The 14,909-nt window shown below is 40.0% G+C and overlaps 1 protein-coding gene across 1 annotated transcript in view; it reads right to left on the bottom strand.

The window, feature by feature from the left end:
• The window catches only part of sntb1 (syntrophin, basic 1), a 46,961-nt gene that overhangs the window by 12,634 nt on the left and 19,418 nt on the right, over positions 1–14,909 (bottom strand). The window contains exons 2-6 of the mRNA XM_005934961.3: positions 8,941–9,178; positions 2,913–3,030; positions 2,679–2,768; positions 1,032–1,168; positions 630–826 (exon numbers count right to left, since the gene is read on the bottom strand). Of these exons, the coding sequence (XP_005935023.1) occupies positions 630–826; positions 1,032–1,168; positions 2,679–2,768; positions 2,913–3,030; positions 8,941–9,178 (780 nt within the window). The remainder of the gene's footprint in view (positions 1–629; positions 827–1,031; positions 1,169–2,678; positions 2,769–2,912; positions 3,031–8,940; positions 9,179–14,909) is intronic.

The raw sequence follows: 14,909 nt of genomic DNA, 5'->3' as shown, positions 1-14,909 counted from the left end.
CACACACACACACACACACACACACACACACACACAAGCCCGTTCAGCTATCTTAGTGAGGACCTTCATTGACATAATGGTTTCCCTAGCCCCTTACCCAACCATTAAAAATGAATATGGTTCTCACAAGTATAGTAGAATGCACATGTTGGTCCTCACAAAGATAGCTAGACAGGAACACACACACACACACACACACACACACACACACACACACACACACAGTAGAAAAGCATTCCTTTCTATAAAAAGCAAGTACTTTGTCCACATCCTCCATATGGCTGTCAAATTATATCACAAACCCAAAGGTATCCTAATGTTTTAGTGGATGTAGGAGTCTGTATATATTATGCTCTTTGTACCAGATTTACGCTTGCCAGACCTCAGGCTGTACTTACTGGTGCAGCCTCTTAAATCTCTCTGGATATGATTTGCTGCAGCATGCCTGAACACACGTGAGAAAGCATCACAAAATCTAGCACAGTGACCCGCACAACTCAACCTGCTCCAGCCATAGCTCCTACATGCATTCCTGTCTCTATGCAGGTGTATCAATATGCATGTTCCTATGTTTTTTATGCATTATATCACTTAATCTTAATGTTTGTGTGCTGTGTAGCGGGACTCACTCGTAGAGACTTCTTTGATCATCTCAGCTGATCCGTGACATCCATTCACAATGTGTCTGGTCCACAGGGACAGGTCCTTGGTGGTCTCAGTCCGGAACAGGTGAGTCTCAATGCCAAGTCGTGTGCCAGTCCGAGTGGCAAAGAACAGCTCTGTGCCAGAGTGCGGCGACCCCCGGTCAGGGCCTGAGTGGACCAGACTAAATAAACACATACAAAGCCTTTTAGCAAAGAGAAGAAATTCAATATACACTCTTAAGCTTGGAAGTATTTTTAGAAAAATCATTTTTAAATGAAAAAAGCAACACCATAGTGTTAGTCATCATAAAACAAATTGAATGTTTAAGGCCCAATATTAATGCATGTGCAAGTTTCTGCAAGTCAGTCTCTTTATGAGGGTCCTACCGCGTTGCTAAAAGTGGGTAAGTGTGTGTAGGGCTCTGCCAGGCCTCCTGGCCTCGTGGTAAGCAGTCATATAGCAGCAGGTCCTTTTCTGTCACCACCACCAGCACCGGCTTCCAGCACTGCTTCTCACTCTCTGTCTGCAGCACAAACAACGAGACTATGACAGCTTTCCTTTAATGGTCTGACATATAAATATATAAAAATTAGTCTTTTAAAGAGCTGCACTAATCAGGAGGATTATCCGCACGACAAAAGCTCCAGCTATTGGCCCATCTAGTCAATATCTTTGTATGCAAGGGATTGTGACATAAATTTAGCAATATTATTTGATGACAAAAACACGTGATAGATGAATTCAAAATTAAATGATCAATTAGTAAAATTCTAATATAATAGATTAACTAGGCAGTTAATCCTGTAAACCTGTGCAATATAAATTTGATCACATCAATTCTGCACGATTAGAAATACCTATTCCCTCTTGTGGTTTTTGCAAATACTAAGATTGTCTTCATGTTTTTAAATGAGAGTGCTGATGAGGCTGATCACTGGCAGTAACAGAGAAGACTGGTGTGTGTGTGAGCGTGTGTGTAGTTGCAATCTGTAATAGCTGTTCACAAGGCTGTTCTGTTCTGTCACAGGAAATGTCTAGATTCACTATTGTGCACCCAAAATAAATGTGGCTGGTGTGCAGTTGTAGGTTTTTTTAAGCGTATGCTTAGCGGTGCCCCCTCAGCCACTCATCTCTACAAACCCCTCACTCAGAGCACGCACACACCGAGTGTGGTATTTCATTTTACAATGCTCCATAACTATTCTCATTATGAGAGCTTATCTGCAGCACAGCCACGGAATCCTAAGCTGCTCTTTGAAGTTCTGCCTCATCCAATCGTATCGTGGGATTTAGAGGGTCAAGGGTCATATTTTTAACATAATCAGAATATGTTGCTAAGTAACAGTATTGTGCTGCATTTAAAGATTAAAATACTGTCAAATTCACAAGGACAGGACTAAATTAGGTAGATACAGATGTTCGTGGGCGTGCAGATATCGCTGCACAGATGTCTGCATGTATGTATACACAGTACAAACACACACCACATTAATACTTTGTCATATATTCATACACCATCTGGGCCCCTTTCCCAGGCCCACGCCTCACTAATTTACACCTTTCTGACATGCAGATTGACCTATTGCTTTATCTTTCTCCAACAGTTAATCTGACAACTCCAAGTAGTATGCAACAAGTAAATACTGCCACTGCTTTATCAAGCAAACTATTTTTGTCGTTTTCTGTGTACAAGTGTGTGCAGCTGCATGACGATTTTCTTGACATTTACACCTGACTATCATATTTCCCCCTTCTCTGTGACAGATGGCTTTTTATGCTGCTTTTACGTGACTATTTTGAAGGATTTCTACCATCTGACTCAATTAAAAAAATACCCTTTACAACTTTACACACAAACAACAAATGCTTTATCTCATAAGGGCATTAACGCAGATTCCAGATATATTAACCCTCATAAAATACATTGGAATAATGTATCAAGAGCTGATTAAGAACTGATATAGAAATTTGTTGTCCCACCCCCAGAGGGTAGACAAATTTATATCCCCACAGTGTGAGTAATGCACTCCTACCTTGCCTGCAAGCCATCCCAGGTGTCGTATCTCTTTGCTGCCAGCAACTCCTGCCCTGGCTGTGTTTTGGATAACCTCTTGCAGCACCCGCTGTAGCAAGATGGATCATTTTTAAGGTAAATAGTTCAATATGCATAACTTAACATTCAAAGACATTTCCAGAGGCTTACTTATATCTACTGAAATATCGAGTGCTGAGAGACACTGGTATAATATTTCACGTAGAAGACAGACCTGGGCCAGTGCTGATGTGACAGAGTGCATGGCGGAGAACCACGACAGGGCAGATGGTTGGTCTGGGCAACGCAGCACCACAGTGTGCCTGACATCAGGAGAGTGTAGCTCTAGTTGTCTACAGGGGAAGATAAGAAAAGTTAAATAGGTTGAACTTCTCTGTTATCATCCTGAAGCGAGTGCTAAAACCTTGAGAGTGAAGAATCTTGAAAATATATTTGTTAGCCTTACCACAAAACTCCAATTTATTCTGGACTTATAGTTTTAGGACTCAAATATTACCTTTTCAGGTTTGCGCTTTAACATATGCCCCCTTTCTTATTTGCTTAATCACAGCAACTCGGTCAGAACAATGAAATAAATGGCATGGAAATTTTTGTTTATTCAACATGCATTGCATTCTCTGTGGGAGACCAGCGCCGTCTCTCTCCAAATTTCCATATCTAATCTGCTTACATGAAATGTGAGTCTTTCTGGCCTTGGTTAAAAAAAAAAAAAAACAAACACATGCCTTTCAATCTCTCTGAATGGCTCTTTGATTGTGTGCTCAGTGAATATGAATTTTAAAAAGGCACATGTGTCTGCCTACAGTGCATAAAGTGGTGCACTGTTGTTTTATAGGGCAGCAAAGCAAGTATACAGCTCCACGACGTAAACCAGTATGCTATAGATAAATAACCTGACCACTTTAAAGGAAGGAAATAATAAGAGTAACAGTGGACACAGAAAACTATTAAATATTCTTGACTCAAAGATTTAAAAGAAGCGATATGGTAGCAACTGTACAATGTGTACTTCACATTGTGTTTGGGCCGTGTTTGAAGTATGCACAGTCTACAATGTTTATCACGTGATTTTCAAGGATTGAAAATGCACAAATAAGGTAAATGAAGCTCAAGTAGGAACAGTGTCTGCTTGTGTACGCTTTAGTAATATCCATTTAATAACAACCTTTAAAATACGATTGAAAATACAGAGAAAAAATTAGCTGTGGCACAGTGGACTAAAACTCCACACTAAGGGTGGTTTCAACATGACAAAAATGCTTTCTTTGCAGCTTTCTTTTATCACACAGACAGAGAACCTGAAAAAAATCCCCAGTGGATATGATTAATTTGCTCTTCTATCAAAACGTAGGCGAGACCATCTACAGTAGATAAGCTCCAGGTGTTAATCTGAACTAAAAGTAGAATCGGTGCTTGTAAAAAGGCAGGTTGATAAAGGGCATCCTGGAGGAGAGGAGCTATAAGGGCTGAATTCCGGGGCTAGAAGTGCATTTTGCAGAGAAAGTTTTTTGGTGTGCTATTTGCTTTGGCAAAAACTTTGACAACCTAAGTTATCTGTCCCTTGATTGCATGACGCAGGAATGGGGAACATAGGGAGGACTAACAACGAAACCCATCTCACACACAAACAGCACAAGTGGATCGTTGGGTTCTCGCTACAATTTTGTAGGGTCTTTAACTTTTAACTCAGCATCTTAAGATGTTTTCATGTAAATTGGCTCTATAGAAATAAAACTGAGCTGAGCTGAAAACGCTACTGCTCTGAATGCATGGCGTTACATAAGTGTGCTCCTGCATGAATCTCTCATTTGATCAAAGGGTAGTTGTCCTCGTGGGATTATCAATAGATTTAGCAAATATGTATTCAAGGTCTCTTCCATCATGCAGATGTGATCCAAGGATAGACTGTATGGATGTAGACACGGAGATGTCGTTCAGTGATTTTTATAAGCCTTGTTGTGAAACCCTGACTTGAGAATTTTAGCTATCTGTCTTATTATCTGTAATATAATTACTATTAACCTGTCTTCACCCAAAAGTAAACATCATTACTTTCTCTCCTTCTCCTGTCATGTAGTCCCCTTCTTTATTAACTCACTCCTTCTGAATTATCACTCCTGCTCATCACTGTCCCATCTTTCCTCAAATGCCAATCTTCTGAATCTTAGGCTTAAACACAGTTTAAACAGCATCTGCTGAAATGAAGAGAAAAACCTCAGATAGATGAACATTGCACTGAGTAAAGTAAAAGAAGATAAAACAGGCTTATCTATCACTTAATATAAAGCCATTTTATCACCCCCGAATCCTTAAAATGAAAAAAAGAGTTTAATCTCACTCTGCAATCTTTAACTTCTGTTTATTATATCAGAACAGCCAAACTCTGTGAAACATCTAACTTTCGGGACAAATATGAACACCTCGTCAAACTTTTGCAGCTTAAAAACGACAACCTGCATTTCAACTTGGGCGTCCTGTGTTTAAACATTTACCAAACATCTACTGGCAAGGTAAGGCTGGAAGTCAAGAAAGGAAAGAACTTTCTTGACTTTCTTGAGAGAAAACAGGTTAGTCAAGATAAATTTTGCTAAGGACTTTATCTGTGTCTGTGAATCTGCCCTCAAGCTTTATCAAACCACATAACAGTGTTATCTGTGTAAAGCTTAAGCTGCCTATGTCACTAGATGAGATATTGATCCCAGCTACTCACAAATAAAGTCAGCAAAGTTCAAGTCTGTCATGTTTTTTTTGTTTTTTTTGTGTAATAATAAACTTCAAATTAATGAACTTTAACCACAAGTTGTGTTGTTGTTGTTGTTGTGTAAAACACTCATATATGAGAAGACTAGATTGTCCCATGTGGATATAGCAGAATACCACTGAGCACATACCCCAAGGCCAGGTCCATGCTAATTAACTGCAACTTTTTTGTACTATTAGAGTCCTTCAGTCAGGCCTACTTTAGTCAAAAGAAGATAATTATTTCCAGTGGCAGTTTATGTCTGTGAGTATGGAGCCTCCCTGGACCTCCTTCCTGTCCTTTTACAAGGATATGTAGGAAGCAAAAAAAAAGGACTCCTGACTCCTAGCACAGAAGAGAGAAGGAATCCACAATGACACAACACTGATTAGATCGCACAGAGCATGAGAAGGAGGAGCTGGGGTCAATGTTGGTTCCAAAGTGGCTTGCAGATGCAGTAGCAGTAGCCAAGCTAAATCAAATTTACAGCCCTTCATATTTGAGATTTGCCAATTAGATGTACGGAGACGCAAATAACTGGGACTCTAGACTCGGAGAGGGAAGGGTCGTGCCATGTGACAGGACAGCACTTTCTCCACAAATGTCACCTGTCTTTCCAGGGTTGAATCCCGGACCAAGTGACAAAATGCACAGTCTTCGGGCTTAGCCAATGCTCTACTAGCGTGGACAATCTGCAGGTACATGTGGAATGTTTTGTGCTGATCCTTGTCTTGCAAAGAGAAACCGCACCCTTTAAGACAGTGACAAACAGAAGATTTCTGCTTTGCTTGCTTCGGTTTAGTAATCATAACAAAATAAAGCAAAAACGCTACACAAGAAGATGTGAAATTAGTACCCTGCGGGCAGTGTACATACCAGGTAAGCATTGCAGACTAACACCAACAGGAGCTAAGTTAAGCTAACTTCAAGCCGGCTAACAACCGTGCTAATTAGCAGTAGCAAGCTAGTACGACTGCAGAATAATTACACGACTCTGAATGTAATTCTTTCTTTAGCTTAAATACCGGAATAACAAGTTGAGTATTACTTTGCAGACTGTCCCAACTAACATTATGCTCATTAACAGCCACTGATATAAATAAGAATCTGCAACTAGGGTACAAAGGCATGTGAGGAGGAGATGCTAACAGATGGTAATATGTAACACAACCCTAAACAAATGATTCCACCAAGCATGTCTATAACTAGCACTCGCTAGTTACAGCCCATATTACAGGAAGAGCAAACAGTAGATGGAAATTACTGCTGTGTTTACATAATGGTAAAGAGAACTTAAGCAACTGGTTAAAAAGCAGAAGACTTCTAAGAAGACTTGAAAGGTTAAGTATTTGATTTTCCTACAGGATGTAAACTTTACAACATCCTGTAGGAATTTAGAGGTACAAACTTCTTTGTAGTTTACAGGAAGCAGACAAAAGAATATTTTTGAAATGAACTTATTTTCTTTGATACTTATAAAAACAATGCTAATCATAATGAAGGTAAGTATCAAGCAGCCTTGCGTGTTGCCTTTATGCTTAATGTGGTACGAAATGCCTCAACAACTCAAACACCTGCAGCTGCAAGTGCAATGAAAAGCTAACACTTCAAACTGAGAAAAAGTCAAACGAAACCAAATCTAAGCCGAACAATCTAAACACAGCTTCCACGATAAGCTGATACTGCAAAAGTTTAAAAAGTCCATCGTGTTTCCAGCTGACAGAGAACCACATATTCTATCCACAGATGGTGTTTTTACTTTTCATTCTATTTTTATTAGATTTGTTTATTTTTACTGACTGATTATTTAGTAGATTTATAATGTTAAAGTGTTGTTGTAGCGTTTCCATAAAGACAGTTGCGACTTGGCTTTGATGTTTCCTTCATCATCTCAAGCTTTCAAGTGTGAGCTTCCACTTTCTCCCAGAATCATACATATGGAGAGGGAGGCAGGACTAGACGAGGCACAGAATGATAGGAAAACACTGACAATTGTTTAGAGGGCAAAAAGTAAAATATCAAGAGAGTGACAAGGATGGGAGGACAATAGAGACAGAAAATTGATTCAGATGGCAGAATACAAAGAGAGATGATGATAGAAAAGAAAGGTAGAGGAAACCAAGCAGACAAAAACACAAACAAGTATGAAAAACAGACATGAGAGAGAGCAAAGTATAAACAAGTAGGGAAGCAACACAGAAAGTGAGGCAGAGAGAAAGACAGCTAGGGCATAAAGCACACAAACTCTGATATCAAACGTGTTTAGAAAAGGAGAGTAAATCACTCTTATCTTCCCCCATGCTGTTTGAGTGGGCCATTGTCAAATTACCAACCAATTAGCTTGATGACAGCCCCTAACAGACCACCCCCCACTGACTGAGAATTAGCTAGGCAATACTTCAAAGGTTTGTCTTTAAGGAAAACTAAAAATGGATTTTAAAAACCCGTTACTGAGTAATCCCCACAGGACAGCTGGAGAAGGCTGCTTCTGTTCACTCACTGTGACATGCAGGAGCAGAAAACTAGTTAACCTTTAATTAACTAAAGTAACCAACAATCTTTTCTTTGTTTCTGTTAAATTCAATTTTATTTATACAGAGCCAAATCACAACAACAGTTGCCTCAAGGCGCTCTATATTGTAAGGTGAAATCCCTACCATAACACAAAGTAAACAGAAAACCCAACAATCATATGACCCCCTTTGAGCAAGTGCTTCGGCAACAGTGGGAAGGAAAAACTCCCTTTTAACAGGAAGAAACCTCCAGCAGAACCAGGCTCGTGGAGGGGCAGCCACCTGCCACGACCGGTTGTGGTGGACAGGACAAAAGACATTGATAATAACTAATGATTAAATGCAGAGAGGTGTATAAATACATAGTGAGTGGAAAAGATGACTAAAGAAGAAACACTCAGTACATCACGGGAATCCCCCAGCAGCCCAGACCTCTTGCTGTGTAACTTTGGGAGGAGAAAGTTCTGAGTTGAACTTTCAAACATTTTCTAGTAACAAAGCCTGAAAGCTATGTCTGACTACACTCACATGACAGACTTATATGCAACATATCTGTGTTGCAAAAAAGACTACAACAAACAGAAAAAACTGCACACAAAAAAATAGTTCCAGTGACCCACAAACATAATATGAGCATCTTTTCAAGACAAACCTGGTGAACTATGAGCGCAAGAAAAAAAAAGATACCTTGTATCCACAATGGAGTTTCGTTTCACTCACCACTAAATACAGAATTAAGAATTTGAAAAAGCGCTGCAGGCCTGGCAAAACAAAATCTACGTAACATGTTAAATTAATAACAGTTTTGATTCAAGATCATATTACTCAGCCCAAGGTGGAACTATGTGTGTGGTTAATGTATGAACCTGAAGTCATTAAACAAGCATTTAAAAAAGCCCAGAGAATCTGCTCGTGTGTGTGTGTGTGTGTGTGTGTGTGTGTGTGTGTGTGTGTGTGTGTGTGTGTGTGTGTGTGTGTGTCTTCGCTACCTGTTCTCAGGGTCTGGTGTGGTCATGGCTCGGGTTACATAACACATCTTCAGTGGTATGCACCTCCTGTCACCGTTCAGAGACAAGGAGTGCTGAATCGTAGGACTTGGAGTTTCAGGTGAGGAGGTGACAGGAGGGCTGCTGAGACGGGGAGACTCGGGAGGAGGCGTCTCCCAGCCGATCTCTGACACGGGAGAGCCCTTTTTGACATATGGTGTGGCCTCACGCATATACTTGACTGGAGAGGAATAGAAGAAATACATTTTTAGTACACACAAAGCAATGATAACAATAAAAATTGAGCCACATGTTGAGATTGCAAATTATTTGTCGTCACTTTTGGCCATCTTCATAATTTTCTGTAGATAAAATGGTTCATATTTATATGCTATAGTGACGCCTATTTGTCTTTGCACACTCTAAACAGTATAAATGATTTAATTCGTATAAATATATATACTTTTACAAAAATACATATTAAAATGAAAAAAGGCTACATGTATAACAATGAGGCTGTTCTTTTGCTGGCAGGGTTGTAACCTCATTTAATACAAAGGCCAATTAAAATCCCAACACGTTTGACCTTACAGGCTTGCAGATACTCATAATGTAAAATCCATATGTGCTTCAGCAGCAATTAACAAACCTTGTTGTTTTGAAGGTAGTCTGTATCTGTCATAACGCAGAGGAAGGAAGTGAGGATACCACAAATGTTCACATGCACAGCCAACATTGAAACTGTTTTACTTATAATACCACTGAAGTGTTTGTTAAGCACAGACTTTCACGGGGCGGAAAAGTAATTTTCAGCAACATATCTGTGCGTTAATGATGCTTGTCAGAGACCCAGGAGGGTGTACAGATTACAGAAACTTGCCTCTGATAGTAATAAAACTTAGGACCACAAGTCTGTTTCGTGTCCGCATCATGCAGTGGCGGTTAAATAGATCGATTACAGCCTCAGACCTGCTGCGTCACGCCCTCACCATATATTTCCTGTGTGTAGTTTTACAATCATCTGTCCAATACGTTCTCGTTCACCCGTTAAAATCAGAAGGAAGAGAATCAAATCAGTTACTTTGCACATGTGCTCTGGAGTGCACGATAGAAGCCCACTTCAGATGCTCCCTCACTAAAATATTCAGTGTCCTCTGAATAATGTCATCTCTAAAGATGACTATTGTCCACAGAGTTTTCTGATAAAGCAATACACGTTTTGCTCCACAGACAGCAGGAAGCTCAGTGGAAAAACAGTGATACATGTTCCTGTAATAATTAAGTGGCCCTCTGCGCTGCCACTTGATAACAGTAAATGTCAACATGCCATTTAACTGCGGTGGTTTTTGTCAACAAAATCAAGTGCCTCTTCAGCTCTCAATAATTTGTTGAAACGTATTGATTTGCCTCATCGTCCCTGTTGCTGCTGGCAGCTCTGGCACCACTGAGTCACTTCAAGATCCACGGCCGACGCCGCTGGGCTATCTGAGAAACGCCGAATCCAGGAAAACACACAGCTTTACTTGTACGAGTCATACTGATGCTCATTTTAAATTCTACATGTCCTCCTCTTTGAGAGGAGGAGAAAAGAAGGCTGGAACCATGTTACAGTGAAAGACAGAAATAGGGAGTCGGAGATAAAGTGGGTGCACAGATTGCTTTCTATGTCCTGAATACGCTAAATCCTTATTATGGCCTGGATGTCTAATTGGCATATCTCGCAGTACAGCTGCATATAATTGGCATATGGCTGGTGGCATTTGTAATCCAGCATGTGAACTATTCTTGGTAGAAGCACTATTGAGCACTACGGGATGGTATAACAAGCCTAACCTCCAACCTGTAAATTAGGGATGATAGGCTCATAACACAGAGGCTCATAACACAGAGGAGAAGACAGGGATGATGTAAGAGTGTCCTCAATGGACGCACAGATACAATGTGATCTAATTGCACAGTAGAATAACCCACACAGTCAGATCAGATTAAAACAGCTTGAAAAAAAAAAAAAAAAAAAGGTTGATACTTTTGTTGAAATCAAAGGACTGAATAGATCAAATCCAGCGCAGTCAAATAAGGACAACCACTTCTGCTTTGTGTTAAGTGTGTTAACTCGAAGGATATTAATAAAAAAGGGAAGAAGCAAAAGTCTGAAAGACTGAGACTGACTTTTGTGATTAGACAGCAGCACAGAGACCGTCTGCCTCATACTTTGTGATGCAAACATCACAAATCTGCAGCAGAACATCAAATTCGTGACTTGTGGCGTTTTGCTGAAATTTTTCTGAGCATCTTAGTACAGCCATTCCTGCACTGTGAGGATGCGTTTTGCTCCCTCTGCATTCCTTTAAATGTCAGTTTGAAAGTTTAGACTTGGTATTTGGGCTCAGGCTAAAAAAACAAAACACATATATAATCACACCTTTCTAATGGGCCTACCCACAGCACTGTGCCTAAATCATACATCCTTAAAAAATAACTGTGAAAGCATGTACACCACACAGAAACCACAAGACCTGCGGTTGATCAGCTAGGCGTCTTTTGCTCTGTGTCAGTTTCCGACGCTGGTAGAGAACGTGACTGTAAAGACAGCACGAAGCAAGATGAATCCATCTGCTGATTTTCAGACACAAACATGTGGCACAATCCTAACAACTTACCCGTTAATTTCACACCATACACAAAACCTTTATCATTATCTACCCAAACAGCTGATACCCTGGTTACAAATTTACAGTCCACTTTCTGAGCAGAAAAAAAAGACATGCCACCCATCTACTATAAAAACATAATGTTTAGTTGATGATTTGCTTGCAGTTAACATTTACAAAGAATCCCCATTCCTAGAAATAGAGCTCTAAGTGTTTCCAGTGGAGGGGAAAATAAAAAGGGGTACAGTCCGTGCAGTCATTACACTGTAAGTGTGTACGTCTGTGTGCATTCCCTTGGGTCGTGTTTCTATCCCATTACAGCGCCAGCTCTGCGCAATAACCTCAATAGCTGGAGAAGAGCTTGAAAAGGATAGGGCTCATACTACTGGAGCCATGAGAGGAGTCTATGAGCCGGTTTGCTGTTACATAAGTCAAACTAAAGAGATTCAAACGAGAGGCTACACTTCCCTATCTATTTGATTTTATTTTCCACTTTCCAGCTCATCCTTGCTCACCCATGTGCAGATAATTTTTTTTTTTTTATTATTATTATTATTAGTAGTAGTAGTGGTGTGATTTCCATTCTCCGAGGTATTTTGCAGTTACAGCAGTCATTGATGCAGATGCCTCAATGCATCAAAACAGCTGTTCGACTCACCAGTGAAGTCATTGACTTCTTTTGATGATTCAAACGCTCTTCGCTTAATAGAAACTGTACACGATCCATTACTTACACATTTTTACAGCTGATGCACTCAATTTGTTCTTGACTGTTAGACCTTCACAATGAATACACAACGACAAACACACACTCTTCAGTCCGTCCCTCTTGACAAACACACACTCTGGTCTATAACATTAAGTGTAATTACTGTAGCTGTCTCATTGTCTTTTTTTTATTTAATGGTCTTTAACGGTATTTAATGGGGTTTGAAGTCATTGCATTTACTACTATATGCTTCAAATGTACTTTTTGTTTTGTGAGAAAGTGCATCAAAGGAGAGAAAAAAAAACACTCATTAAAGCTGCGGAAGTGAAAGTAGACTGGTAAAAGCTGGAAAGAGGCCAAACCAGACTAAAGAGGTAGAAAAAAAAGAGACGCTCCTCTGACTGTAGAATTGGGCCTTTTCCTCTTGTACCTGGATACTACAGCAACACAAAAGGCCCTTACAAATCCACCCTCGAGGCACCTTTTTGTAAGATGTTGGCCAATATTTCAAAGATTCCAATACTACCTTAACCGAACAATGTGTAGCAACTAACAGCAGGTTAAAGAAACGTGAAATGTGCATAGGTATGCTTACTCACTGACCATGAACTGACACCAAGTTCAACACTTTTCTAATCAACTTTCTGAAGAGCATATTTATATAAAAGACACCTGAAAGGCATTTGCTAAAATGTCACATTTTAAAATACCGCCGATGATGTTACAACACAAGAGATGTGGTACTAACAGATTAAAGAGTACTTCTATATGTAATACTGAACTTAATGATTTAGTTATCGTGCTATAAATATGAGTTAATCAATTAACCTATCCCCATAGGTTAATCTAAATTGCCCATAGGTGCGAATGCAGGAGTGAATGTGAGTGCGAATGGTTGTTTGTCTCTGTGTGTTGGCCCTGCGACAGACTGGCGACCTGTCCAGGCTGTACCCTGCCTCTCGCCCTATGACAGCTGGGATAGGCTCCAGCGCCCCTGCAACCCTGAAAAGGATAAACGAAAGCGAATGGATGGATGTAAATATGATATTTACTGCAGGAGTGAGGGAATTTGGCATAGTGTAGTCTGAGTGATGCACAGTAGAGAGCATGAAAGAAATAAGAAAGAGAAAGGAGCACAAAAGGAGTGCTCAAAGACTTATTTGCCCAAAAAAAATGCAAATGTGCAGATGCAAATGCAGAGGATGTGGACACCACAGTGTGTGTTCAGGACACAAGAAACTTGCATTGAAATTACATTAAACATTAACCTGAATGTTAAAGATAACAAACCTACACCATTCGCACTCACGGGCAGGGATAGCTCAGTAGGTAGAGCGGTGGCCCCATGATCGGAAGGTCGGGGGTTCGACTCCACTGAACGGCTACCCTGAGGTACCCCTGAGCAAGGTACCGTCCCTACACACTGCTCCCCGGGCGCTGCACTGGTGGCTGCCCACTGCTTCACTGGGTGAATGGGTTAAATGCAGAGGAACTATTTCCCTATGGGGACTAACACGCACTTTTTACTTTACTTACTTTTTACTTACTTTACTTACTTTTTTTACTTACTTTACTTTTTAACTTTACTTTACTTTACATTTAGCAGATATCATTATCAAAAATTTGAATTTACCTATAAAGCACTTCCCCTGAATTATGACAGCTAGCAAGTTTTAAAAAAAAAACAACACAAAGCTTCAGAGGATGAAAGTGTGAGCAGGAGGATACAGTCACTTTGTGGGGTTACAAGTTTTGCATCAAAAAGTGCGATCTTTGCAAACTCTTTTAGCTCAGATTCATGCATGCAGCTATCAAGTAAGGAGTGCAGTGAGTATTCAGCTTATTATTGTATAAAGGAAAACTGGTTAGCAATTCTAGGCTGATGTCTATAACATTGAGATGATGGAAGCTGTAGAAAACAAGAGAAATATGGTCACAGTTTAACTTCCATGCTTGAAGCGTAAAAACTAATAGAAATAACAGCTTCAAAATAGTGCCAGGTCACCTGCCGTAATCTCATGCATGCTTTCACTTTTCAAATACGACATTACTGCTGTGTTTAGACAAAAGACTTTGGCTATTTAAGAGGATTAAACGTATTACTGGGAGTTATGTAGAGAGTACTGAAAGGACTACATTGACAAAAAGCCTATAAAAGATAATTAATCCACAACTACCTCCCTTCAACAGCGCAAACAATAAAGCACAAAATAACTTGTGAAACCCTGACAACTTGTGCGGTAATGTTAACCAGCCATTCAGCATGACCAAGGACTGGGCTTTCAGTTTGGTCTTGGCTCAGGAATCACCTCCACACACAGAGACAGTGAATCAGCTGAGGCTGAAAGATGTTCTTCCAGATGACACATTTTGTGCCATGACGTTTGGAAGAAGAAGACGACGACTCAGTGTGATTAAGGCCTCACTTTCCAGCTCTGAAGTGGAAACAGTGCAAATGACTTATATGCAGACTATGTCTTAAAACAGCAACACACGATTCCTCCAACACGTATTTCCTCAGATCCTGTTTTCACAGTGGTAGAAAATGATTTTGAAGACACTAAGACAATGATAAAAATAAATAAATGCATTTAAACTGGATTGGGGGGGGG

The sequence above is a fragment of the Haplochromis burtoni genome, unplaced genomic scaffold (genome assembly GCF_018398535.1).
Source record: "Haplochromis burtoni strain Fernald_Lab_line unplaced genomic scaffold, NCSU_Asbu1 Contig_142, whole genome shotgun sequence".
Classification (NCBI taxonomy): Eukaryota; Metazoa; Chordata; class Actinopteri; order Cichliformes; family Cichlidae; genus Haplochromis; species Haplochromis burtoni.
The sequence above is the reverse complement of the archived record's forward strand: the minus strand, read 5'-3'. Positions and strand labels throughout refer to the sequence as shown.